The sequence below is a fragment of the Alligator sinensis genome, unplaced genomic scaffold, assembly GCF_000455745.1.
Source record: "Alligator sinensis unplaced genomic scaffold, ASM45574v1 scaffold1412_1, whole genome shotgun sequence".
NCBI classification, from domain to species: domain Eukaryota; kingdom Metazoa; phylum Chordata; order Crocodylia; family Alligatoridae; genus Alligator; species Alligator sinensis.
In genome coordinates, this window is record NW_005843203.1 from 221,463 (window position 1) to 247,404 (window position 25,942).

General features: G+C 47.3%; 1 protein-coding gene across 1 annotated transcript in view; it reads right to left on the minus strand.

The window, feature by feature from the left end:
* The window catches only part of TNPO3 (transportin 3), a 65,770-nt gene that overhangs the window by 18,623 nt on the left and 21,205 nt on the right, over positions 1-25,942 (minus strand). The window contains exons 2-14 of the mRNA XM_006037956.3: positions 24,782-24,982; positions 23,261-23,334; positions 22,102-22,258; positions 17,270-17,413; positions 13,857-14,032; positions 9,178-9,316; positions 8,652-8,798; positions 6,991-7,098; positions 6,258-6,349; positions 3,609-3,748; positions 3,246-3,437; positions 2,160-2,251; positions 881-957 (exon numbers count right to left, since the gene is read on the minus strand). Of these exons, the coding sequence (XP_006038018.3) occupies positions 881-957; positions 2,160-2,251; positions 3,246-3,437; positions 3,609-3,748; positions 6,258-6,349; positions 6,991-7,098; positions 8,652-8,798; positions 9,178-9,316; positions 13,857-14,032; positions 17,270-17,413; positions 22,102-22,258; positions 23,261-23,334; positions 24,782-24,904 (1,661 nt within the window). The 5' untranslated portion in view covers positions 24,905-24,982. The remainder of the gene's footprint in view (positions 1-880; positions 958-2,159; positions 2,252-3,245; positions 3,438-3,608; positions 3,749-6,257; positions 6,350-6,990; positions 7,099-8,651; positions 8,799-9,177; positions 9,317-13,856; positions 14,033-17,269; positions 17,414-22,101; positions 22,259-23,260; positions 23,335-24,781; positions 24,983-25,942) is intronic.

Genomic DNA, 25,942 nt, shown 5'->3' on the forward strand with positions numbered 1-25,942 from the left:
GCTGCTGGTGCCGCAGCATTCCTTCCCACGGTGGGTCCCACCTGCTGGGCCGCTGAGCCCACGGGAAGAGGGCAGTAGGGCGGGGAGCCTACAGCAGGAAGCCCACTTCCCTCCCTTCTCCCTCCCCACATAGGTTCTGCTCTGGCCGTGCTGCCTGTGGGAGCAGGGGGAAGCCAGGCTTCGTGCTCCACTCCAGCAGCAGCTGGGGCTCAGGTGCTACTGGACTGGTGGGGAAGGGCGCTGTGGGCCCTGGCCCTGCGGCACCAGGGGGAAGAGGGAAGATGCAGGCTGGGAGTGAGGGGCACCAGCAGGGCCCAGAAGGCTGTAGCTGTGGGTTGGGAGTGAGAGGCCATGCTGAGGAAATGGGGGTCATACTGAGGAAAAGTTTGGGAAGCATTGATTTATGCTGTTCAGGAGGATAGGAACGGGATGAGTTAAGCCACACTTAAATCCCAAGACTCAACCCATAGGGGCAAGGGAATTGTCTCTACAGCCCAACAGTCCTGTGCATCTGCTCTAGTGGTGGACTGGGGCTGTGGATACTTGCCCATTATATACTGGGTCCCAGTATATTATTTTGCATAGGCTGATAATGGCTAAAAGGAAATGACTAAGTTGAGCTAGAACCAGATGCCTTGAAATAAAAAGAAAGAAAGTGCTTTCTAGTGTCAGGAGGGGCAGCAACTGTTGCAGTCTGGGATGGTGACAGGGGACCTCTTGTCACCCCCTCTGCCTGAGCAGGGCTTCTCAACTGCTATGAACAAGATGCTCTGGTTGTTTCATGGATTTTTAGCTGATTTAAGAGACCAGCAAGAACTATCAACAAGACGTGGTCTGACCGTGAGCCAGGAGCAACCTGCAGTTGCCCCTCCTTCCTTACCTAAATATGACAGCAAGTCGATCAAGGGGCACAGTAGGGTCTGATGAGAGGCCATTGCTCGGCTCCTGAGAAAGCAGCTGGGGAGAAGAAGCAAACATACACTTGAGATTTCATCAACGCACAGAGATCCCCCTGCTGGATGCCACTGCCCTGTGGAGAGGGCCCACAGATCATGAAATGCACACTGCCTCTTCTAGATCTTCCCAGAAATGGTCATTCCTTGCCTTATAGCTCAAGCAGAACAGAAACCTCCTCTGGGTTACCATGTGGAGGCAGCATGCCAGAAGTGGGCATAAGGTTGAGTGTGAATGGAGTCGTGGCCTCTGGGATGGAAGTGGGGCTGGTTAGAAACCTGAGCGGACACGAGTCTCAGCTGCACAAAACACAAGGCTAACTGTCCACCTGGCAACCAGTATTACAAACAGAACAGCAGCACTGGGCCCTACCAAGAGGAAAAGCTGACTAGTGGCTGAGAGCTCCCTAGAGACGACTGATCTCTGCACTCCGACCTGCAACACCTAACTCAACTCAGGTTCCACGGTGAGCCATTCAGGCCTTGTGGCTCTAAAGCTATCGGTCATTTCAGGAGACACAGATAGTCCCATCTCTCTTCGATCCTTTCCATTTCCTGGCTAGAGCCCTTTTCCAATTTGCTAAGTCAGTCAAAGCGCCAAACAAAGGCATCGTGGCTCCCATACTCCTGGGATGGTCAGAACCTGGCCTAGGACCATCACTACCACCTGTGATTCAGAGGTACAGACTCTGGAGACTACATATTCCAGAACACTTCATCTTAGCCCTAGCAGATGCAGCTTAAATCCAGATGAAGCACTGCATACTGGGAAGGTGGAATCTCCACCTGCTGTATCTGCTGTTTCACACAAGCTATCTATAGCCCCCAGGGCTACCAGCAAATCAGTTCACGTTTCTGCAGCATTTCTGTGTGTTCTGCATATTTGGTTCCCAAACCCAGGAAGCTGTTCCACTCCTCTTAGAGTCAACTCCTCAGCTGCTGTCAGTCTGGGGAGCTACTCTGAATTTAAGTGGGCCAAGTAATTTAAACCAGCTGCAATCATGGCCTCACATGTTCAAGAACTTCCTTCACGCTCTTGCCCTTCCTATACTGTCAGCTAAAGGGAAGAATAAAACTGCTCCATGCTACAGACCTCGCATGAAAGGGCAGGTTTTCTGCTGTGCAACTTGCACAGAGAAAACCCCCGGGCACAAACCCAGCCACACGACAGGGCGAAGTTCCGTGGCTCCAGTACCCGGGACAGACCTTTTTGAGCGCCATCACCTGCACGGCGCACAGCTCGCTGAGGCATTCCGCGATCTTTTCCAAAGGTAGCCTGGCCAGGACCAACGCTGTCCCTGAAAAACAGAAGGGAACAAGTTCAGGAAGAGGTAGGAGGTCAATCGACTTCAGGCATAACTGCCGGCAGGGATCTGACTGCAACACACTGCCTAACACTACCTACAGAACATAGGAAAACCACCCCCTGCCCTCATGCAAACCCAGAGCGAGCAGAAAAGCACCAGGCTGAAACATCACTCTAAATGCAGCAGAGCTTAGGGCCAATTTTCATTTTGATCAGGCATGGAAATGAATGCTTATGATGGGAGATAAAAAGGATGCTGGTGTCTTGGAGTAAAAGCCCCACTGAATGAATGATCTAGCTACTCATGTCTACCCAGACACTATGTGCAAGGAAGGGGCACGCATTTCTCTAATATCCACTAAGGATCCAATAACAACACTTGTGTCCTCCCCCAGGGGAGGACAAGGAGCAATGCCCATAAACTGTCAGCGGATGGTTTCAGGTTGGATGCAAGGAAGAACTTCTTTACAGTAAGGGTGACCAGAATCTGGAACAGACTTCCCAAGGAGGTGGTGCAGTCCCCAACCTTGGAAGTCTTTAAGAAGAGACTGCACAGACACCTTGCTGGGATCATTTGATCTCAGCAGTGTTCCTGCCCAGAGCAGGGGGGTTGGACTCTACGATCTTTCGAGGTCCCTTCCAGCCCTCAATTTCTATGATATTTACTTGTCACATTTCAAAGTGCTACCAGCTGCAAGTCTTTGAATAAAGTACGATGATGTTATACCCAGGATAGCTTATAAGACAGGATATATCTATTTTTCTTCCCTATCAGACTCTGACCAAATTTTTAAACAGCAAAAAATTGCTAGGCAAAAAACATGTATGGAAAACATTCAGCCAAAAATGATCTTGCTGCTACCTGAGAGTGAACTGTGAAAGCAGGGGGCTATAACAGACATTTTAAACTCTCGCACAAACAGGGAGGCTGCTTTTCAGCAGACGAGCATTTAGTCCCAACCACATCTGACCAAGCAAGTCAATACCTTTGAGGAGTCCTACAGCAGCCTCTGGAGACAGCATGAAGGAATCCAGGGAGCGGGCGATCTCCAGCAGTCCGTTAAAGTGCTGAGCCATGTGGTCCCGGCAGACTGAGCAGATATTATGAATGGCTTTGGCGGCGGCAGAGGCCAGCGGCCTGTTGCACAGACCTTTCATCAAGTACCCGAGCACAGGATCTGAGAGCGAGGGGGGGAGAAAAACCCACAGGGAAACATCCCATTAAACACATGCACACTTGTGGGAAATTTGATTTATTTCTCCTGCCCGGAGTCCTGCAGAGAGCAGCATCCCACCCCAGGAAGGCAGGCCAAGTGCGGAGGCAGGTCTGCACTGATAGTGAGACTCACCCAGGAAATGAGGGTTTCTGTCCACGACTTCACTCATCTCCCCCACCAGCTCAATGCTGGTGTAGCGCACAGCAGTGTGCACTGTTTCTGGCAGGCGCACCACCCCTTCCAGCACTTCCACTAACGTCGGGTTATTCTCCCTGGGGACAGAGGCAAGCAGTTAGTACCAGGGCTGTTAGCCTTGTTCCTGAGTCATGAACCAACATGGTTTCCCCACAGTGCCTTACACTTCAGCCACTCTGAAGGAGCCCAGACCACCATGGAGTCACCCAGCCTATTTAAGATGGATAAGACCGGCTGGATAAGACCCTGGTGGTGGTTTTAACAGCTTCGGCAGTTCCAAAATTTGGTGCATCAAATGCTTTCATTCGAAACACAGGGGCAGAGACAGGACCACCATGATCTGGAAGACCACTGGTGATAAACAGCAGCAGAATGAAGGAAAAGGCATCGCATCAGGGTGAGAATTATGGGGTGAAACCAAGATGAATGCTGTCCAGCGAGATCCCAGGCATTCCCACATAACCTTTATTACAAGGCATGTACAAGGGACCCCTCCACTGCCACATACCCACAGGCTCTCCCTCTTAGTTTGACCTCTCATAAGGCTGGAAGGGACTTGAAGCTATAGAGCATCCAAGACGGTGATTGTCAACAAGGATACTACCAGGTCTTTTGAAGGGTGGTGTATGGAGACAAGCAGGTAAACTTAAGCAGAGAAGTGCAGGGTCAGGCCGTCCCTGCCTCAATGGACCCCCTCCGATCCCCATCCCCACTGCCAGGCCCCTTCTTTAAGCACTGTAATCTATAAATGTTTTGGGAAATGGGTGCCCCTTAATTCACAAGAGTTATGGAGGGTCCAAAAAAGGTTGAGAACCACTGATCTAAGGCAGAGGCAGATTAATGCGTACTGAGGCCCTGGGCAAACAAAATTGGAGGCCCCCTGCCCCCACTGAAAGTGGGCTGTGGGGGGGTGGAGGGGAAGACCCCTTCCCCCCTGGTGCTGGCAGGGGAGGCTGGGAGGCCCCTGCCGCACTGGAGGGGGGGGGGAGGGGCACATGCCCCACTCTTCTCCCTGCTACTTGCCCCACCCCCCGTTGGCCAAATATACACACACACAGGCATGCACACAGATAAATGCACACTCTACTCTCACTCACTCTCTGCACATGGACACAGACACAAACACTCTCCCTGAAATGAACACACACGCACGCACACATACAGGTGTACACACAGATGCTCACACAGAAACAGATGCATACAAATGCACAGATGTGCACACAGATGCATGTACACCTAGATGCACACGCACGCAGATGCACACAGACACATGGAGATGCATACACACACTCGTGCACACACAGACACGTACTCATGTGCACACAGACATGCATGCACACAGGCAGACACAGATGTGTGCACAGTGACAGACACACACACCCAGACACATACCTTCCCCTCACAGGATCTCCCCCGCTCCCCATCGCTCTGAGGCAGCCTTCCCCCCCCCAACCACCCGCAGCTCCATCTTGTTCCCGCCCGTGCCCTTGTTGCACTGACCGGCAGGGAGCTGCTGCTGGGCTGTGTCCCTGCAGCTGCACACGTGCACGGGCCGGATCAGCTCAGGCCAGAAGCCCCACACCGTGCCTCTACGTGAGGGTGGCAGCACTGGGAGGGGAGGCTCCCGGGAAGCTAATTCTGGGGGGCTATGCCCTTACCAGCACCACTGCCAGTCTGCAGAGGCGCAGCACAGAGCAGCACTCTCCCACCCCCCGCAGCACGGTGCTGCACGGCACTCCCGACCAGCCATCCCCAGCCTGACCCCCACACCCGCTGGGAGAGGGGTTCCCCTCCCAGCTGCAGGGAAGCAAATACAAAAGCCGGGGTTTTAAACTTGGTGCCATTTTTGTCTCTCCGCTGGGAGACAGAAACATGCCAAGTTTAAAACCAGGGCTTTCAGTTCCCTGCTGATCAGGATCCCATGGCCTGGGCCCTGAATCGGCAGGCTCGTGCCCAGTTGGCCCATGCATTAATCCACCTGTGATTTAAGGGCACAAAAGGCACACAAGTAGTTGGTCTTTCAGGCTGGCACAGTCCTTCAAGGCTCCCAGAATTAGGGGAAACGTGCCCTCTTGTGGCACCACGTGGGAGTTCACCCTTACTGAATCAGTCCAGCTGCGTTTTGATGGGTCCGCCACAAAGAGCAGGGATCAGCAAAAAAGGGAGTCAAACAAGAACATGAGGACAAGTGACCCTGAAACACTGCTGAGCGGAAGTGTGGAACTCAAGATACTCGAGCCCTCAGATGCTGCAATCTCTGAACAGGAACAGAACTTGGAGCGTGAAACAGCCCTGTAGGGGCAGCCTGGTTGCACCGTAACCTGAACCAGCATGAGAGGGGAACAGGGCGTGGAAGGCACCATCTCCCCTTCAGCCTCCTGGAGAGCCTGCGATACACAATGTGTAGCTGCAGAACAGTCCCACATTGCCATTAAGAGCTGCCTATTTACAGTGTGCTTCATGCCACAGGAAGCTCGTGACCCTGCAGCAATCAGAACTGCAAGTGATACGACAGGGCTATGGAGACAGGACTACAAGGCGACTGCCCCCTCACTTGCAGATACAACCAGGGCGTGTGGTACTCACTGGTCAACGCTCTTGGCTATTGAGGCCATGATGAAGAGAACAGCTTCCGTCACCTCCCAGGGAGGGTTCCCATCCTTCAAGGTAGCATACAGCTGTGGGGAAGAAGGACTCTGTCACACAGAGCACGAGCCCAACCCAGCAGCCACTGGTCGTCTCGCTGGCATGCAATGGCCAGTTCGCTCCTCTGTGAAGCCCCGAGTGCAGCAGACACCTGGGCCTGGTTCCACGCTAGCACCCATTTTTCTGTGACTGCAGCTGCTATCTGACATGCTGTATCAGTGCTGGCAATGTTTGTCAGGCTGCTGCTCCTGAAGTGATCTCATAGGTGACTTCAGGTAAAGCCCCCAGTTTCCCTCCCACTGTCTGCAGTGACTGCACAGTATACATACAGCTGGCAGGATGGGAAGGAGGAAGCCAGCAGGGCTCGGCCAGCTCAGGCACACACAACCCACTGGGAGCTGAAATGGGCTTTCAACACATCTGAGGCAAAGGAGGGAGGCAGGGAACAAGAGCAGTATGCAGCAGTGAGCTCCCAGCATGAAGCCTGACCATTGTAGGCCATGAGGGTGGAGGCCAAGCAGTGAGTACAGCAACAGAGATAACCCGCAAGGTCATTCACGTGACACTGAATGGTCAGTCAAACCTGTTCCTTAGCAATGGCACGCCACACACATGCAGGAACAGATTCCCCTCCTGGGCACGGCAGGAGAACCTCTAGCCCCCCCGGGTTCACCTGGGCAAAGCACTCCACAGATCCCACGAGGAAAATCAAGTCCTTCACCAGGTCTGACACCCTCATGCGGAACTCCCCGAAGTCATCCGTCTCCTCCGGGACACCCTCCTGGCAGACACGGAAGGTTGGGAGGAGTGGGGTTACGGCAGGAAAGGGAAATCTTGGTCTTGGTTTACCCACATCGAGGGCAAGACAAGCTGTTTATAGTCAAATAACCTTGGAACCCTGCAGTCCTGTGCTCTGTACCAACTCAGAACCCTGCAGTCTTCTCCTCTGCACCCAGCTAGAGGTGAAGGGAATTGTGGGAACTGGAAGGCAGAAGAGTGGACACCAAGATGCAGGACAACGATACTTCCTACCTTCTTGCTCCTGCATTAAAAGGCCATGCGCCCTTCCTGTAGCAAACTCCCCAAATAAATGCAAGATCCCAACCGTTTCAGAGCCAGGGAAGTGAGGGAATGGATGAATACAGCCAGGGGTGGCACAAGATCTTAAAACCTACCCAGACCCAATCAATAAGGGAGAGGAGGACATGCGGGTTTAACAAGCTGCAGGAACACTTATGGCCAGGTCCTATTCACCTGTTAGGTGTCTAAGCAGTACTTAGTCTAAGTGTAACCCTAATTCCACCCTGCTTGAGGTCCCTGAAATGCCACAAATGCAAATGGTTGTTTTTATTGGCTTAATCTAAAACCAAGATAAAAACGTGCTACAAAACTAGATGCACTAGGGGCTTTCAGGCACCTGGCTTCAGTGGAACAGGCTTACACTTAGACACATACGTGCCATCTAGATGCCTAGCAGGTAGATCAGGATTGGTGTTTAGCCTGCAATTTCAAAACACCGGCATGTCAGCGGGGGTGAAGGAAGCACAAGGATGGAGAGCCTCAAAGTTAGACCTCCCAGAATGAGTCTAACACCCTCCCCTCAACACATGCACACACACTCATCCTCCCTCTCCCACCCGAGTTGTCATTCAGGGCATCACAGGTAGCATAGCAGCCTCTTGGCACACATGCTGGCTTCCTGAAGGGAGGGGGGATGTCATATCATGCATCCTCTAAACATGTGACTACTTTCCTCACTGTCCAACCCTCTCACCTCCACAAAATAGCCTAGCTGCAGACCCTGGCAGACGTTACATTTATCACACAATTAATGTGTGGCATCTTCGTGGCTGGTTTGTATCACGCTTTAATTTGAATGCGGCAATACAGCCTAGCATCAGGCTGCACGATGCGACTAAGTGTCCCATTGTGGGGAACTGATGGGCTACCTCCACATAGGGACATTCAAAGCCATGCCACATAGTCCAATGCCAGGTTGACAGGTCCACGGTGAGCACAGCCAGCTGTACGCCCCAGCAGCCATGTGATGGGATCTGAGAAATGTTATCCCAGATCAGCAGTCATGCATCTTGCTGTGCCAGCCCTTGAATGTCTGGTATAGCATGATGCACAATTGTTAGGATAAAATTCCTTAGACTCCTTGTGTGATTAAATTAACATCTGCTGGGACCCTCAGTTACATGCATGGCCTCCTGCCTAGTAATGACAACTGGCACATAATGCATTTCACTCACCACCATGCCCCCTCCCCTGCTGCTATGGCCTTCAGGAAGAGTGGAGGAAGAGAGAAAAGGAAACTGAACGCAGTCTTACGTGGTCTGGGTCAAGCTGACAGTGTCTGGCCAGAGCGTGGAGAAGCCTCTGTATGTAGGCTTTGAAGATGCTGTGTATGACTACGTCCTCCGTTTTATACAGATGCTCCCCCAGTCTGTACCAGAAGTTAAAGGAAATTTCTACCACCTGTTGGGAGACAAAACAAGAGCTGTTCAGTGTTGTCCCCACCGGGGCCTCCACTATAAAGGGCTAGTCTGCCCAGGGAAAGTTACTGCAAAATAAACTGGGGTAAAAATTTAGCACAGAACAGCCTTTTAATAGCAAGAGGTTTCATAGGTTTTCAGTACCTCTTCCATCACCATGAGGTTGTACCCAGGCCTTCTGCTTCAGGCACTAAAGGGAGCTAAACTATATTCTTTCCCCACCACAAACACACAGCAAAGGTTTCAAGGCTCTCATCTTTGGACAACTAAAATGCACCCACATATGATACAGTAAGAACAGCTTTTGCCACTGAAATGATTTGGGAAATGTGAAAATACAAGGCATGAGCTAGGAGGCCTACCTCATACTGCGGATGGCCCGCACAGATCAGCAACAACTCCAGGGTCCGCAGGTCACCCAGCCCCTGGCCTGGGGTGCACACAATTTTATCTAGAAACGTCTCACAGAGTTCAGTGAAGACACGGCAGTAATTAAGCACCCTGGTGAAAGGAGGAAACAGGTCAAAAACAAGTAATTTCCCAGGCAAGTATCGAATCCCAGATATTGAAATACAGGGACAAAGTTTCTTGCATTTGGACTTTGATCTAGATCTGTTATTCTCAGTCAGCACCTTGGAGTACCTCGAAATCCCTCCTAGGGTGCAATGCAGCTTTAGCACTGTTAAGTGTACAAACATGATTCAAAAGATAAATGCAGAGATTTCAAATAGGAGTCCTTAGTGTTAAAAACATTCTGACCTATTCTGGTTTTCCTGAGTTCTTTGCAACAGTAAAATTGCTCTGGTATTTTTCTGTAGCCAAAAGGCAAGTAAAAATTAAGAGCTGACATTTTCCAAGGGGTGCCCCGAGCGTAAAAAGGTTGAGAAAAACTGCTGTAGAGGCACAGGTATACTAAATTCTTGCACTTCGGCTTTTTCATCATAAGGGGTTTCTAAACTCACCTCTAAGTTTTGAGTACATAGAGAAGTGGGCTACAGTATACTGTGTCTGAGATACCAGCTGTTACTCGGATTTAGGCATAGACCACGGCATGGCCGAATCTGGGTTCCACCAAGTGAAACTTGACAAGGTAAGTAGCCATGGCATCTCCGAAGACTGTGGCTCAGACGACAGTTTCCGTCATCCATCTCCACAACAGCAAACAGACACTGAGGAGTCTGCCAAAAACTGATGTCAACTGCTTTCAGCACAAGAACGGCATGTATCAGTACCAGAAGGAAGGGAACGCATGAAGTCTCAGAGTGAGCAAGTACGTGAACCAAAAACTTATAGGACACAGGCTATATTAACCTTGATTTTCACAGCACCTTGTCTAGCTGAGCTTATGCAGTGAAACAGCTACCATCCCTGCCGTGCCTTTAGAAGTTAAGTCTAAGCAGCTGAACTCAACTACAAAGCTTCTCCTCAGTGTAACCAGCATGACTGCCTTGGTTCTGATCTTTTCTTTCCGCTTCCTACCCGAGACCTGAGACAGTGAAGAGTGGCTGAAGAATGTACACTCCTTGGTACCAGAGGATTTGGAGTACAGGTCAGTGTAAGACTGCAGGGTTTCGAGGGCCAAGCACAGGACTGAGATATTAACTCCTGCTTTCTAATTCTGGGTCAGGAAGAGTCACTACCTCAGTACCTCTACTTTCCCCTTTGAAGTGGGCATTCCCCTAGATGGGTGGAAAGGAGTTAAGCCAGTGAACAGAGTTCAGTGAAGGAGGTAGAAGGTGCAGGTTCTATTGCTGGCACTGACACTGTGCGACTGTGGCCAGCTTATTTTCCCTCCCCCAAAATTTTCTGCCCATTTCCGTACCCTGTAAGTTGAAAGAACAGATAAAGGGGAACTCTGGGACAAGGGCTCCTCCTTACTCTGTACAGAGCCTACCACCATAGCACCCTGATCACAGCTTTAAAGAAACAAGGGACAGGCAGGATAAAACAAAATCATGGTGGTTGCAATGGTAAAGGAGATTTCTATGGATCTAGGGTTGGATCTGATTTTGAGAGATCTCTATCCATATTGTTAGCAAGATAACCACTGCTAAGAACTGTGTCATTATACAGTACCAGCTTTGCAGATACAGACTAGAGAACAAATGCTACTAAGAGCAGTAGGGGCCAAAGTATGGGAGAGCAGACCGATTTCTTCAGATATCCACCGAAGTGCTTAAGTGGATAGCATGGACTGCTATCTCAGTCCATGCAAGTCTGGGGACATCTCAGAAGAATTTGTTATAAAAAGTAAACCTGAATCAGGTAACAATGAGTTGATTTCATTTAGTTTAAATGAGAGGATAAAAAGGAACCAAACATCTGTGACTAAGGCTTTCACGTAGAAAAGAGTTGCTAAGACAAAGGGAATTAATAAGAGAAGTTACCTGGATGGATGAACTTGAGCACATGAATACGGAGGAGGCCTGAAATTTCTTCAAATCAAACATGTACAAGTAAGGTGGAATTTGTATCTCGAGGAACAAGAAAAACATCCTATAGGGCAGAACTCCAGACTTAACTGGCTGAACAAATCACCCAAAAAGGAAATCAGGAATAAACAGAGCACTACAAGGAACCCACAACAGATCAGTAAAGAACAGGAGGTATAAGGATAAAATGAGAACAGCCAAAAAGCCAAGCAAAGTTACTCCTTGCAAAAGAAAATAAAAAAGAAACAAATAGTAAAAGATTCTTTAGCCACATAAATAAGGAGGCAAGAAAGGAATTAAGGTTGCTATTCAGGGAGTAAAAGTTCAAGATTAAAGAATCTATGCATGGCCTATCAATTAAATCGCTATTTTGCTTCTACTTAATGTGATGATTAAATGTGGGGCAAGAGTAGGATGGCCAACAGGAAAGACAGCGTGGGTTGAACGAGTTTTATGTGAGAGAAGCAGGACTCAAGGTGCTTGAGGAGCTCAGGTCAGGAGAAACATACAATCTACAGCTGAGAATACTGCCAAAGTTGGCACAAATCACAAATTCCTCTGCACAAAATGAAGTGTATTTTTCTACCTATGGGGACTTGTACCATCTTTAATTTTCCCTAAGCCTGAGGAAGAGCACATGAGCTCGAAAACTTGCAGAGAAAGATAATATTTTTGAGATTTCTTAGTTGGTCTAATAAAAGGTATCATCTCTGAACCAAGAGTTTTAGAGTTTTGCAACTTCTCTAGCAAGCAGTTTTAAACAAGTCTGACACTGCAGGTGGCACCATGTTGGCTGGAGAAGAACAAACCTATCACCTATATTTAAGCCAGTGCATAATGTTATTCTGGCAACCACTGCCTGCTGGTGTGACCTCGATAATGTGCAAAGCTTTAATTATTTCTATCCAAAGACAGGCAGGTAAATGGAAACAGAATAAAATACAAGTGGTCAAAGGTAGATTGTGCCAAACTAACCTAATGTTTTGTCAGTACAAGTGATTTTCTAAATAACAGAAAGGTTGTAGCATATGACATGGTGTCACATGAGAAATTTATTAGAAGATGGAGAGGAGTTCAAGAATGCGAAGACTGGTAAGGAACTAGCTGAATGGAAATGACAGTATTGTACTGAAAGGATGGAGGGAAGTTACTAGTAAGTTTTGGGACTGATCTTATATAAAAAGTCTTTTCATTAGTAACCTCAGCACAGAGAAGGGGAGTCTGCTAACATCTGGAGATGACCTAAAGTTGGAAGGTATTGCCAATGCAGGGGAGAACCAGAAAAATCACACAGGAAGAACAAGACGAACTTTAAAACTGGAATAATAGAAATGGGGAAATGTAATGGTATTAAGTGTCTGGTTGCAGTTAGGTATCAACATTTTTTTTGCCATGAACTGGAAGCTCCTCTGTTGGAAAGTATCAAGGACAAAACTCTGGGTGCACTGGTTATCAGTCACAGAATGACTGAGTTATCAAGTGTTCTTCAGGTCCAAAAACTTTTCAAATCTCTCTCCCAACCGTACAGTCAGTCCATTAAAAGATAACACCCAAAACCCCCTCTTCTCATACGTTTCCTGGTCCATCATGGCTACACCAGTCCAACCTTACTGAGAAACGTCATGTAGCAGTGAAAAGACAAACATGATTCTAGTATGGTCAGGGGAGGCACCTCCAAGCAGAGGCAGGGAAGATCTTGAGAAGACTTAATCTGAGCACTCTAGGCAATTCTGACCATCCACATTCGAGTAACATGAATTCAAAGGGAACAGGGGCAGAGAACAGCTTATCATATGAGTGGAGGCTGAAACAGATGTGGCTTTAGTCTGGCAGAATGAAGGCAGAGAGGGGATGCTACAGCACTGCATAAATTCTGCAGATAAAAACCAGGGGGAGAGAGTTAGGAGGCAACTTTGGCACAAGAGCACACGAGCGTAAACTGGTCAGGAACAGATGCAGATCGGAATTTAGATGAAGATTTCTCATCAGATCGGGATTCTGGAACAGCTTTGAGAATCTCTGGGAAAAAAACCTAAGAGGAGCTTGAAGATGGAGAGTGATCAGCTTACAACATGGTTGCCTGCAACAGCAGAGGATGGGTTTGGGTGACATAGGAGTTACATCCAGGTCCATGTTCCTAAAAAAAAAGAGTACTTAATTTCTGTCCACAACTTCATACACTGACATCAGAAGTGCTAAGCTACTGCCCACTTGGAGGGAAATTTGCAGCTCTGCCCTAAGAGAGGCTGGGGACACATCAAGGAAGCTCCCCACTTCTTCCATCTTCATTCATCACAGACAGCCACACACTGGCACAGTTTCTGCTGTCCTGTGCTAAGACAGGCATGACAAGTCTGAGCTCGTAGTGTTAAACTCCACCTGTGAAAGCTTGGGCTGATCGCTCCCCACTGGCTCTCATTGGTGTATTGAGGGCATAAAGGAATCATTAGCTCACTTGTTTCTGTTCAATGAATAATCATTTGCATAAGAGAGACTTCGGAGGGCTGCACAAACACAACAGATTCCCAAAATAACTCTGGAGAGACAATGGCAGTTCATTACTGCAGCTCTCCCTGCTCTATAGGGACCCACCAGGCTTGCTCACTCACTTGTCTAAATCCTCTCGTGCTACAGCCATGTGATAGGCAGTCTCGAGTGTCAGGACCCCCTGGAAGAGCTGCAATGCAAGGGGCAGATTTGTCTCCACGTTCTCGATGGCGTAGAGCGCCGAGCACACGCAGTCAGAGGCTGCCTCGTGCAGGTTGGACGAGGTCTTGTCCTGTTGCTGTAAGACACAAGAGGAGGAAGTGAGCCTGGCGATTATACAGTAAGTGAGATGGCACCTAAAGACACTAAGACACTTCTGTCCCAAAATCCTTCACCATGTTTCAATGCATGAAAGCCCCACCCCTACACCACCTCCTCTGCTGTCTCTTCACTGTCTGCTGCTGCACCTCCTTTGGGTCTTGAGATCTCACTAATGTCCTTTTAAAACTTCTCTATGGGGCACACAAGCAAAGGAGAAACAGAACAATGGGAATCTCCAGCCTGCGGTACTTCAGCAGCTTGGAAACATTTTGCTGGTCTGTTCTCTTGGGTGTGAAGGAGGAGAGATTTCTCACGTGCATGTCATATTTTTCATGGTGGTGGTTTAGGGAAGATGAGCAGATTTTGGGGTCCTGGCTGATAAACATACATGTTAACTGTACAAGTCTAATTTGACAGAGCATTAATGGCTCCCATAGAGCCAAGAGCAATTCAGAAAGGGGACGGGGCTGGCGTACTAAGACGAGAATAGACAGGAGAGAGATGAAAGGAACACCACCACCATGTATGCCTAGGGATGCTCCTTCATAAAAGGATCTCAAACCACTTGTCAAGTGTAAATTAAGCCTTATGATCCCATGTGATGAAGGTAGGGAAGGATGAAAAACTTGTGTTAATGCAATTAAAGGCTGAAGAGCCAAGCATTCAAAAATGATCAAAGTGGAAATGTTTCTCCTATAGTGTTAACTTGGACTTGTTGCATGGATCGAATATTGTCTCTTCTTTTTTCCAGTGTGAAATGGGAACTGTTATTTGCCTCCTCTATAGCGCACCACAAGTGCAAATAAAGGTTCCCATCTGACAGTGGAAAAAAGGACGAGCATTTTGGACCTTTTGCACAGATCCAGTATCAACACTGCAGTAGAACCCATTACGCTTTGGGAATTTCTTCCTTCCATGCACTCTGTTCTTCATTCTCACTGTTAGATTCATTCTAGAAGGGTGTTATTTATTCTTTCTGTTTTACTAGTCCCTTTAGAGCTCCTATACTTATAAAGACCATACATCCCTGAAACAACTGTCCTACGCTGTCAAAAAAAGGACAGCTAAGCCCATGATCATCAGGAATAAAATATTGACCTAATGTTCATAACTTAAGAGCATGAAACCAATTTTGCTTCTTCGCTGCGGGTTACAAAATGGGCTAAGTTTGAACTTTCTGAGCTTTGAAAGTTAAAGTGCAAATACTTTAAATCCCAGGGGTAGCAGGAAACTTATTCCAGATATTTCCATAATGTAATGAAACGCTGAGGAGGGTCAGCTCAAAGCTCTGTACAAGAGCTCAACTCTGAGCAGAGATCACACACCACAGATTTTGGATGAAAAACTATTTTGCATGAATAAGTTTTGAGCAACTGAAGAAAATAAACTGGAATAAAACCAGATTTTAAACCTGAACTACTGTAATCGCTGACCAGAACTCCTAGAACAGACATTTTATAGATGGGTAACACTGAGGTCAAAGGTACTCAAGATCACAAAACATCAGTGGCAGAAACCAGCACAGAATGCTAGTACCTGGCTCCCAGCAGACAAAGCACGCTTGTAATACAGGTTGAGGAAAATGATGAATAGTGAAGACAGCCAGGACAGGAGAAAGGGTATAAATAGAGGATTAAATTATTTTTAAAACTTCTTTTCAGAAGCACGGTCTGCCAGAAGAGTATAATAGGCTCTGCAAAGATTAAGAGATCTGTGGCAACATGACTGAAAAGCTTTCTGCAAGACAGAACCTCTCTATGCTCACTTCAGTCCGGTCTTGAACCAACCTGCTGTACATGGAAATTGTGTCCACCTGTACTTCCCCCAGATACCTGCTCATCCCTGCCTGATGCCAGAACTACTGGGACCCAAGCAATGATGAATAAGGGATTTCCTGCAGTCGGACAGTTGAGAATAGTGCAGTCAAAACTAAGTAAGGCCAGTGGGCCAGAAGCTTCTTTTCTAGTCTTAATTAAAGTATGCACATAGCCAAGGTTCAGGTACTTCAAATGCCACTTGAGGACCAGTTAGCGGTTTTCATCACTGAGCACCTCTTTTCCTATCTGAACAGTCAGTGGTTGGGGGAGATGATAGGATGGGGACCCTGAAGTAGAAAAGTGACTCCCCTCTTCCCGAGGAAGCAGTCACACTGGAGAAGGTCATGAATTTGCTTTCTGAAGGTCTGCCAGGACCTCTGACCTGTGGTCTTCATCTAGTAGAGAGCTTGGTAATCTCTCTGGCTCAGATGACAAGAGTTCTGTTTGTGTGGCTCCCCTCCAAGTCAACTTCACACTTCAGTCCAGGAGAGAAGTTTCCTTCTCAGTGTTGTGAACTAAAATACTTTTGCTGGCCACTTCTCTCTCAAAGGAGGAAGGACTGCAAGACTAAAACCAACATCTTCTGCCACCGCATTGGGGACAAACTCCACCCTATATTCCATTTAAACATGGCTTTTTACATTTGCCTGCAAGTTCTCTGATCCAGACCTGAACAGAGTCAAGCTGAAAAGTCACCTAGAACTTATGCGCACAAAATGTTCTCCTGAACTCTGGGTGTCATGTCAGATTAGTGACAGCACCAGTTTGTCCCAAAGAAGTTGGATTGTGACCTCAGGACACAGCCAGTGGGCAGATAAAGCACCTTCTTAAAAATAAAATACTTTTCTTTCATGCTTTAGTAGCTCCAATTACTGGGTATTAGTCAGGAGGGAACTACTTGACTTTTCAAGTGCCACTATGGAGCAGTGTGTAAGGGAAGGCGAGTGTGTCTGACCTCTGGGAGGCCCAACCAGAACTAGATTCTAGGTATGAAAGATCCCTGCCCTATGCTGCCAGTCCTTAGCTGCCCCAGCAAGCTGAATGCCAGGAGGGGATTGAGAAACTAAATTCTGGGGAAGAACAGGCCTGGACTTGATTACACCTAGCACTGATAAGGTAAGCAGAGAGTCTTATCATGGGCCTGCTTTAGGGCAAAGGGACAGGGTGTGAGATTCTCTGCACTGGAGGGAGGGACAGGCTAGGCCAAGTACTTGAGACAGGGGGAAGAGGAACAAACTAGTCTTCCGAGAACGATGGGACGCAACAGTTAGGATAGGTCTGTAAAAGGCCTTGTGGGATTCCAACAGGAGCGTTGGGTTCGAGGGCTGCCACATTCCTACTGTCATTCCCACAGGGAACCAACGCAGAGCCTTTCAACAAAAAGAGCAAACACTCACCAGCACTTCGAAGAGGAGCGATAACAGCTTGCTGTTGGCCATGAAGTTGCTGTCCAGAACTCCCAGGTTAAACCAACTCCCAAGGCAGCGAAAGGTCTTGATGAGCATCTTCTCATCATTGCCTGTCTTCTCCACACAGGTCATCTAGGGGACGAGGAGCAGGGAGAAGGAACGGTTTGGTGACCAAAGATTACCACTTAACTTCACAGCTATAACGTAGTTCTGGAGACCACAAGCTATGAGGGTTTGTGCTGTGCTGCTTCAAGCTTTCTTTGCAGGGTCTCTGGGTCTCGAAACAAATTTTCCCCAGAGTTGACATACTGTTCCATAGTACTTCCTGACCCCCTGCCCTTCCCCCTCAAACCATCCCCTCAAGAGGTGAAAATGCACAGAAAGACAAACAGCCTACCATGCCCTGAAGGTCACTCTGGGACTGAAACATGCCCAGGAAAGTACACAGCTTACAGCACACCCCCAGCCCTGCCTAAATAGGCCAGGCGGTACTCCATGTGATCCAAAGCACATCTATTGACTTCAACGGTTATGACAGCCCGTGGTGAGAAATGCAGTCTGGAAGGATTGCTGCCATTTGCCGCACATCAGTTTCCTGCAGGGGCCTGTCTCAAAGACTGATGAAGCCCAGACCCTAATGAGCTTCATACATAGAAAAGCCTCAACTGAGCCTAATTTCAAGAGGAGATTTTCCGATATTCTGCATTAAAAAAAATAGCCCTGTTACTATGGTCTCTGTGAAGGTGCTGGAAGGTAAAATACCCATCTTGCAGGCCAAGCTGACAGCAGTCAGTACACTTAATTCATTCTGTAAGACACAAGAATTTCAGTTGTGGCAGTGGCTGGGAGCCTACAGCCCCAGGGAAGATAGGAGGAGAGGTGGGTTCTTCTTATGATCTTCAGCAATCGCTTGGCAAGATTTGCCAGTACCTTGATCCAAAGAAGCCCTTACTGCGCTAAGAGGAACGGAGAGAACATGAGGGCAGTCAGAGCCTGAGAGAACCCCTTGGTCTACCCCCCGACTGCAGGGAGAATGGCACCTATGGTTTCACTGCACCCCTTAAAAGCCCAAGTGCTCCAGCAGGGTCTAAGCCACCCTGTACTGCAAAACTCCAATGCATTTTTTGCTTAACTTACATATAATGAATTTACCATTTAATCAATCCCCTGTTCCCTTTTTTTGGACTCCTTAGGTTGTCAATTAAAATGCTCACTGTGGAATTCAAAAAGGAAACCTGAAAGGGATGCAATGAGATCCTGCACAGCGCAAGTCTTTAATATATGCTGTGTGCGCTGGTGTAGAGAAAACACATAGGTACAATCTGTCTAGCAAAGCAAGCAAATGACAGCCTGACCCAAGAAGCCACCACCTCTCAGCAGACTTAAATGCAGATGGACCGTCAACCGAACTGCCAGAGAACGGCGTCTGTGCTGAGGTCATGAAGCTCAGCGGGACCATTGCAAAGGAACGTGTTCAACGGCGTAATTTATTTCAGCAGGCCTGGCTATGACCCTGTATGTTGAAGCATCAGCTTCAGACACTCAAAGCAAGCTCCCTCTGCCACCTCCGACAAGGCATCAGCAGTCAGTGCAAAGCGAACTTGCATGTCTAACCAATGTAACAACTCTCCTCTCTCCATCGCTTCACTGAGAAAGCGTTCTGGGGGGTGAAGGGGAAGAAATGAAACAGATGTATTTAAGGCAACATCTCTACAGGCCTGAGAAAGGGAAATGGAAACGCTTTTAAACCAGACTGGAATTTAAAACAAGTCCATTTTAGAAGAGGCTGTCCAGCTTTCTGCATCAGGACTAAAGTACCTAGTAAAATTAGGAACGGGGTCTCCATGATCAATCATGCACATGCAGGTATATTATACTTTTGGAAGAGAAGGGAGAGAGTCCCCCTTACTCTGAGGCATGAGACATTAGTCAAGCTTAGATGGAGGATACCAAACTTGACAGATGAGCAGTCAAATTATAATCCCTAGCACCCCCAGACTTCCTTATCTTGGCACTATCTGAATAATGACCAAAAGTCATGTCAATGCTTGACCCTGGACAAACAACACGTCAAGGAAATTAAACCATGTGTAAGTACTTGCAATGCTGATACTACAATTCCAGCTTCCCAGAGTCATCATGCATAAAAAGCAAGATAGAAACCAGTGACGTTCTTTGCTAAGATTTCTAGTCAACGCCAGCTTTGAACTCTGAACTGAGCATAAATTGTCAAGGAGCTCTACTTCCCTTCATCCTCCTCCCCTGAAAAAGGAGACAACTTCAAAAGCAGCTAGTGGAAAATCAAAAGTGAGAAATTATGGGCAAGCCATCTAATTAAGGCTGAGTGCAGTGCTATGTCATACCACAGAAAGGGTGCAGACCTAATTTTATCTGACATCTTCCCTGATGATCTAGAAGAGATAACTAAACTTGTATGTTCAACTAACTGATGGATCTAAGTGCTTGAGAATGAAGAGTGCGTGCATGAAAGGATAGAGACTGAATTTACAAGCAGCAGCGAGGAGAAATACAAAAGTACTTAGTCTGAAAAAAACAACAACACATGAATAGAAAATAAAATAAGATTTAAAGTGGGCTAGTCTACACACAGGGAAAATAACCCCCATTACAGCTATTCACTGGAATGGGATACAAAAAGCCAATTAGAGACCATCATGAGCTGATACAAGACCCCAGAGCAGATGAGCTTGTGAAAAAAGACTGCAGAGAACAAGGAAAAATACTATGCGAGCTGGGGCTATCTTTGGACAGAGATAGACTATCACACAGCAGGGATGTGATAACCCCTCACATACAGAACATTATGCCCCATTTCTGAGCAATTCAGCACCAGAAAGATGCAAACAAGCCAGGGAGGGGATGCAGGAAAGAGCTACCACAAAAGAGGCAATAAATGTCAGGGGAGTTGATTCACAAGGAAAAGTTCAAAAACCTGGTTAGGCCCGACTACAGAATGACTAAGTATATGGAGTAAAACACCAAGGCCAGAGGGGAATTTACGTTTTAATGGTGAGGTCAAGGTGACAGAGTTATTCCCAAGGGAAGCAGTGGAAGGCCAGTCACTGGAGTCGATTAAAACAGGACTAATGACACAACGGGGGAACAATCCTGCATTAAGGCAGAGATGGATTTAAGGGAGAAAGAACTAAGATCCGCTCCCTCTTCAAAAGAGCTATGATTCAATTAACTAAGGAACTGAAGCAAGAAGGAAAGCAGCTGGAAGACAGGAGTGCCGAGAGAGCAAACAGATACAGAGGTGAAGGGCACCAAGGCAGAGAAAGGATGGAGGGGCAAAGCACAGAGATAATTTCTGTGACTGGATATTATAATTAAGTATACCAAAGTTGGATTCCATCTGGAGTTCTGTGACATTAGCCAAATGCTTGGTGGAATTACAGTCCTATTATGCACAGCTGGGGGCACATTAAGTTTCTCATTTAAATAGGCAACGTGAAATAGTAAAAATTAATGAGGAGCTCTGTGCGTTAAGGCACATTGGGTAGTATTTCAATACATCTCAATCCTTACACCCATAGTTCTAAATCTTTCTGGCATCACAGCACCCTCCCTCAAGTTTTTGAAATTCTGCAGCACTCTGGAGAAGCTAGAATCTAGCCAGTGGTAGGACATCTCTACCATGGGCTACTTCTTCCACCGTATACTCCCTCCTCTCCCTGGTCTGTCCCTGAAAGGGCAAGTGCAGTCCCCACTGCTGTGACTGCCTCTCTGGTAACTCGTGTGCTGGTGACTGGTACCATGCGCACCCGCAACCTGTCTTTCTGGCCCCAGCTGCATGGAAGCACTGTTGGGCGGATAAGCTGCTATATCCATCTGTGTGCATGCACAGCAGAACACGCTGCATGGGGGTAGCTGGGGCAGGGGCTACGGGGAGGCAGAGAGCAGCTGTGGGTGCCCAGCACTAGACAGAAGGAGAAAAGATAGATCACTTTTCTCCTGGCACAGACCCTGGGTGTTGAGAATCAACCTTAAAAACCCATGTCTTATTTAATACAAATGCCTCCTGGTTTTGGTGCCCACAAGCAGTTAGCTCCATGAGCAGCCTGGATTCTCAGAGAATATCCAGGGAGAAAGTACCAAAAAAAGTCACTTCCTCCTCCTATCTTTTTCTTTGCTGTTGCCACCCTATCACCATTCAGCTGAACACAAAAAGACAGCGTTGAGAACCAATAGCTCTAGCTCAATGCATAAGGGGGCTTGGATAATTTCAGCAAGACTCTGTGGCAAAAATAAAAGACAGCCCCTTGCATACACAAACCCCCAAGTGCTTTTCCCCCAGTGAACTGGTGCATCTTATCCTAGAACAATGCTAAAGGTTCACTCTTGCCCAGTCATCATCCAGCAGTCTGAGTTCTCTGCCATCTTTTCTGAATTTAATGTTCACGAGATATGCTGGAGAGACGGCCCAGGTGGTTGTAGGCCCCTATTTAAGAACAGAGCAGGAAAGTGGGACAGCAAGCTTCCTTCCCAACAGTGACCTTAATGGATCTCAACCTGGAGAGACCAGCTGCCCTTAAGGATAAGGTAGGTAAAGGCAAGGCTCCAGTACCAGATCTTGGATTACTGCTTACAGTAGGGCACCAGCTAGAGACTTTCATCTATTAAGGGTTGGTTTGCAAGACTCCTGGCTCCTAGTAGCTGCTAGATACATTTTGATTGTTCCCAAGCTGGGCTAGCTCTCTAAGGGGAAAAAGCCATTGGATGAGGCTACCAGAACAGGTGTGGGGTGTTTAACAGTTGTTGTGCTTGCCCCATGCCTCCATTCCACGTGGTCAGCTTACCAACAGAGAGACCACAGTGCTAGAGTAGTAAGCCAGGTCTTCGATGATTTCAGTACGGCGGTTGGCTCCAATGCGTAACGATCGGCTGTGAACCTCCTCGGGCAGCACCGTGAGGATCTCCAGCAGAAAAGGCAGTGATGTCACATCATTGCTATACCTGAAGCACAGACAGAGAGACAATGTGATAAGGTAGGAAAAATAAAGGGGCTCTCAAAACATACACAAAACATCTGTTATTGCTGCTGCCATGCTACTTTAGCACCAGAAGGAGAGATGATGGCATCTGAAATCCAAGAAGACTCAGGGCAGAGATGTCCCAAAGCATTTCATCTGGATGCGTCTCACAAACGAGCGACAGGCTATTTAAAAAAGTGCATGTTACAGCCCTCGTAAGACAGTAAGAGCTGCCTATCAAGGAAGGTGGCAAAAATCCCCTTGTTCTACAAATGCAAAAAAATCTAACCACGTTATGCAGACAGGCTGAATCACAAACATGCACTCTTCTCCCAAAACTGACAATATACTGTTCACCCACACTATGCTGGCTTTGTCCAGAACAGAGCAATCTTAGCAGGACAGCTACAGCAATCTATATTAGCGTGATGTGCTTGCGCTGGCCTCATGCTAGACTACAGGGCAATCCTGCGTAGGGTGCCAAGTTGCGCAGTGGCAGTACTCAGCCCTAGTAGGAAGTGAAAGGAATGCCTCATGCTCGAACAGTGCAGCCTGTAAAAAAAAAAAAGTGTTAAAAGACCCGAGCATCCTATTCAGACCTGCATCAGAAAGATAAAGGTAGGTACAAGAAGAAGAAAGGGAATGAAAACAACAAAAACAGGTGAAGAAGTCATCAAGGCTTAAAGACAGGAAAGACCCCCACCCACCCCCAAAATGTGCCGTGACTTTCAGATATTTCTAAAACTGACTTGCCTACTTCTTTCTTTATAATCCAAAAGCCACTTTAAAATCACTGATCTGTCACAAAAATAAGTTTCCAATTTTGTGACCTTCTTGAACCTTTGCTGTTTACTGTAGTTGTACATGCCAATACAATTCCCCTTCTTTTTGTATTATTTTTAGGTGAAGCTTATATTCTTTGCGCCATGCCTGGATCCATTTGTAGGTTCACATGATTTTTTCAGCCACAGATATAATTACTTACTTTTCAACCAGTGTCTGTACGCAGCCTTTCCAAGATGCCATCTGCAAGGCAAGGTCTGCTATTGCTAAAGCAAGCTGAAAATGAGAGAGAGAGAGAGAGAAAACACAACTAAAGGTTAGTGTTTGAAACAAGAGGTCAAATGTTCATGCTGAAAAGCAGGTGGGAGGCAGCAGGGGCTGGGGGGTGGAAGGGAGACTTTCAGCTTCTACTCAAGAACACTGGAAGAAAATGGTAAAAAGCCCTGAGCCTTCAGTGAAGTACATCTAAACCACTCAGGTCCTGTTTGCAATATGCTACTTACTGGCTATATGAGCAGCCCCTTTGGAAGGATGAGGGAGCTGCGCTGCTAAACACAGCTTCTCATCCCTGGCTAAGAAATCTACTGTGACAACAGCATGGAACCTCTCTCCTGCATTCAACTAGAGCATTTGCCTGGCAGAAACTCCTGTGGCACAACTATCACCTGTAATCCAAGTGCTAGGCAGATCATTTATCCCCAGGCAAAGTGACTCACCTCTACCAGGCTAAAGAGTCAGAGCTGAACCAACACCCATCTTACCTTCTCAGCCCTCTCACTCACTGACAAGCCTGCATCTCCTCTACAACAGCAAGCCCTCTCAAGTTGGCCAGCCTAGAGACGCACCCTGCCCTAGAAAGGTAAGGCACCTTCTCTTTAAATGCTGCCAGGTTATGTTTAGTTTAGTAGGGATGTGGCCCACGGTTCCTCAGCTGTGAACAACTTTAGGCACAACCTTGCTACTACAGAAGTCAGCTGCAGAATGCCCATCAACTTCTATGCTAGAAACTGCTTCAGACTGAGTTATGACCGGAACAGAGGCTGATTTGGGCTACCCAGTGTTGCAGTGGCAAGCCCTCTGCAGATGTCATGCAGAAGAGAGAAGTTCAAGACATGTAGGAACAGCCAGAGACGGACACATCCCTGCAGATGCAGTAGCACCTCCCTGCAGAGGTCCTCCCAGTCAGCTGGGGAACAGTGAAGGGCAAGTTAGCATTTTGTTTTCATAGCTGCGCAGAGAAAAAAAAACACAAATCCGTGGCTCGCTGCTCCTCTTCCCACCCTCTCAAAGCAGCACAGACGGGGGTAAAGAGAGTCAATTTATTAACTTACTGACATGCTGACCTACAGACAAGAACGAATGAGCTCGTGTTTATAGACTGCTGTGACAGGGACTACCAGGCACGGATTTCCTTTTTTAAATTGCTCTCATTCAACAGTAAAGGAAGAAAGAATGCTCCCATTCTCAAACCAAGAGCAAAAAGGCTTTCCCTGGCTATGTAAATATGATGCATAGGTTTCCCCTATGAAAGGCAAACCTTAATTGGCAGGAATAGTTTTAGAAGGGCAGTGAGGAAACCTTACAACAGGTTTACAATGAACGCCTAGTGCAGGCTGAATTATTTAGCTGCATTACTAAAAGCTGGCATGCATTCCCTCTACTTACAGCTGTCGTGCAAGGTTCTCCTTTCCCTCCCTAACAGGATAAGCAATGAAGGACTTACCTGAGTTACAATGACAGGTGAGAGGTCTTTCAAGTTCTGTATGTGGGACAGCAAAGAGTCCCGTAAAGAAGCATGTGAGTCTGTGGGGAGTTCGTAAAATGAAGTTTGGATCTTCATCTTCATGGTCTGTGCTGCAAAGTAGCACGATTCCACATCCTGACGGATCTGTAGCAACTGGTCTGAGATCTCCCATGCGTGAACCTAAAAAAGGCAAGTCAGCACAAGGTCAACTGGGAGAAGAGCACTAGGAGTAGAACTGAAATGAGTTAAATATTTAAAATCAGCAGTTAAACAAAGTGGGCTTTTCCCAACATGAAGCTCCCAGTTTGTCCAAGAATCCAGAATTTCACTTTCCAGAAACAATGCTAGGACTAGCCAGTCCACCGCTTCAAAAAACCAGTCAGCCCCCACAACACATTTCCTCAATTTTTACACGCAGCTAATTACCAAATGTACCCAAATAGTTTCCAGGTAAGTTAAATCATTTTATGGTAGAGAGAAAATTAGCTATGGAAACGTTTCCTTCTCATGCATTACCCTTAGGTCTACAATACTATCAGTCTAATTTTAATAACTTACATGGTGGGGGAATGTGGGGGAATGTTGAGGAGAAAAAGCAATATTTAAAAAAAGTTTAATAACTGCCTTCTGCACATACTTCTTATCTATGATGCACTGCTATACGGGAGCTGGAATGGGAAGGGTTATTTATCTTATTTCTTTCCAGCCAACATTTTCAGACAGGCTACATCTCCCAGAAGCTTCATAGCCTGCTGCAAATGAGTGGGTGCCTTTTGAGAATAACAGATTCTTGGAACTGAGGGCCACGGTGACAAAAGCAGGGTCTGAATTCCCGTCCATCATGAACATCTTGTTTCAAGCTCAGACTCACAAACCAGGCTGTTTCAGACTAACCAAGAGTAAGAGGCAGTACAGCCTACAGATGGGACATGGCAGAAGATGCAGACCCGTCAAGGAATTGTCATTTATACCACCCTGAGCATCATCTCACCAAACCACACGCATGAGACGCATTAAAGCAGGAGAATAAAAGTTACTTTGGCTTGTGCTGCGGCAACACGATTCAGACTCCAATCACAATCTAGGCCGCACTCTGCTGGCCCCATATACAAATACAGAAGAGGAGAAGGTTCTTAACCA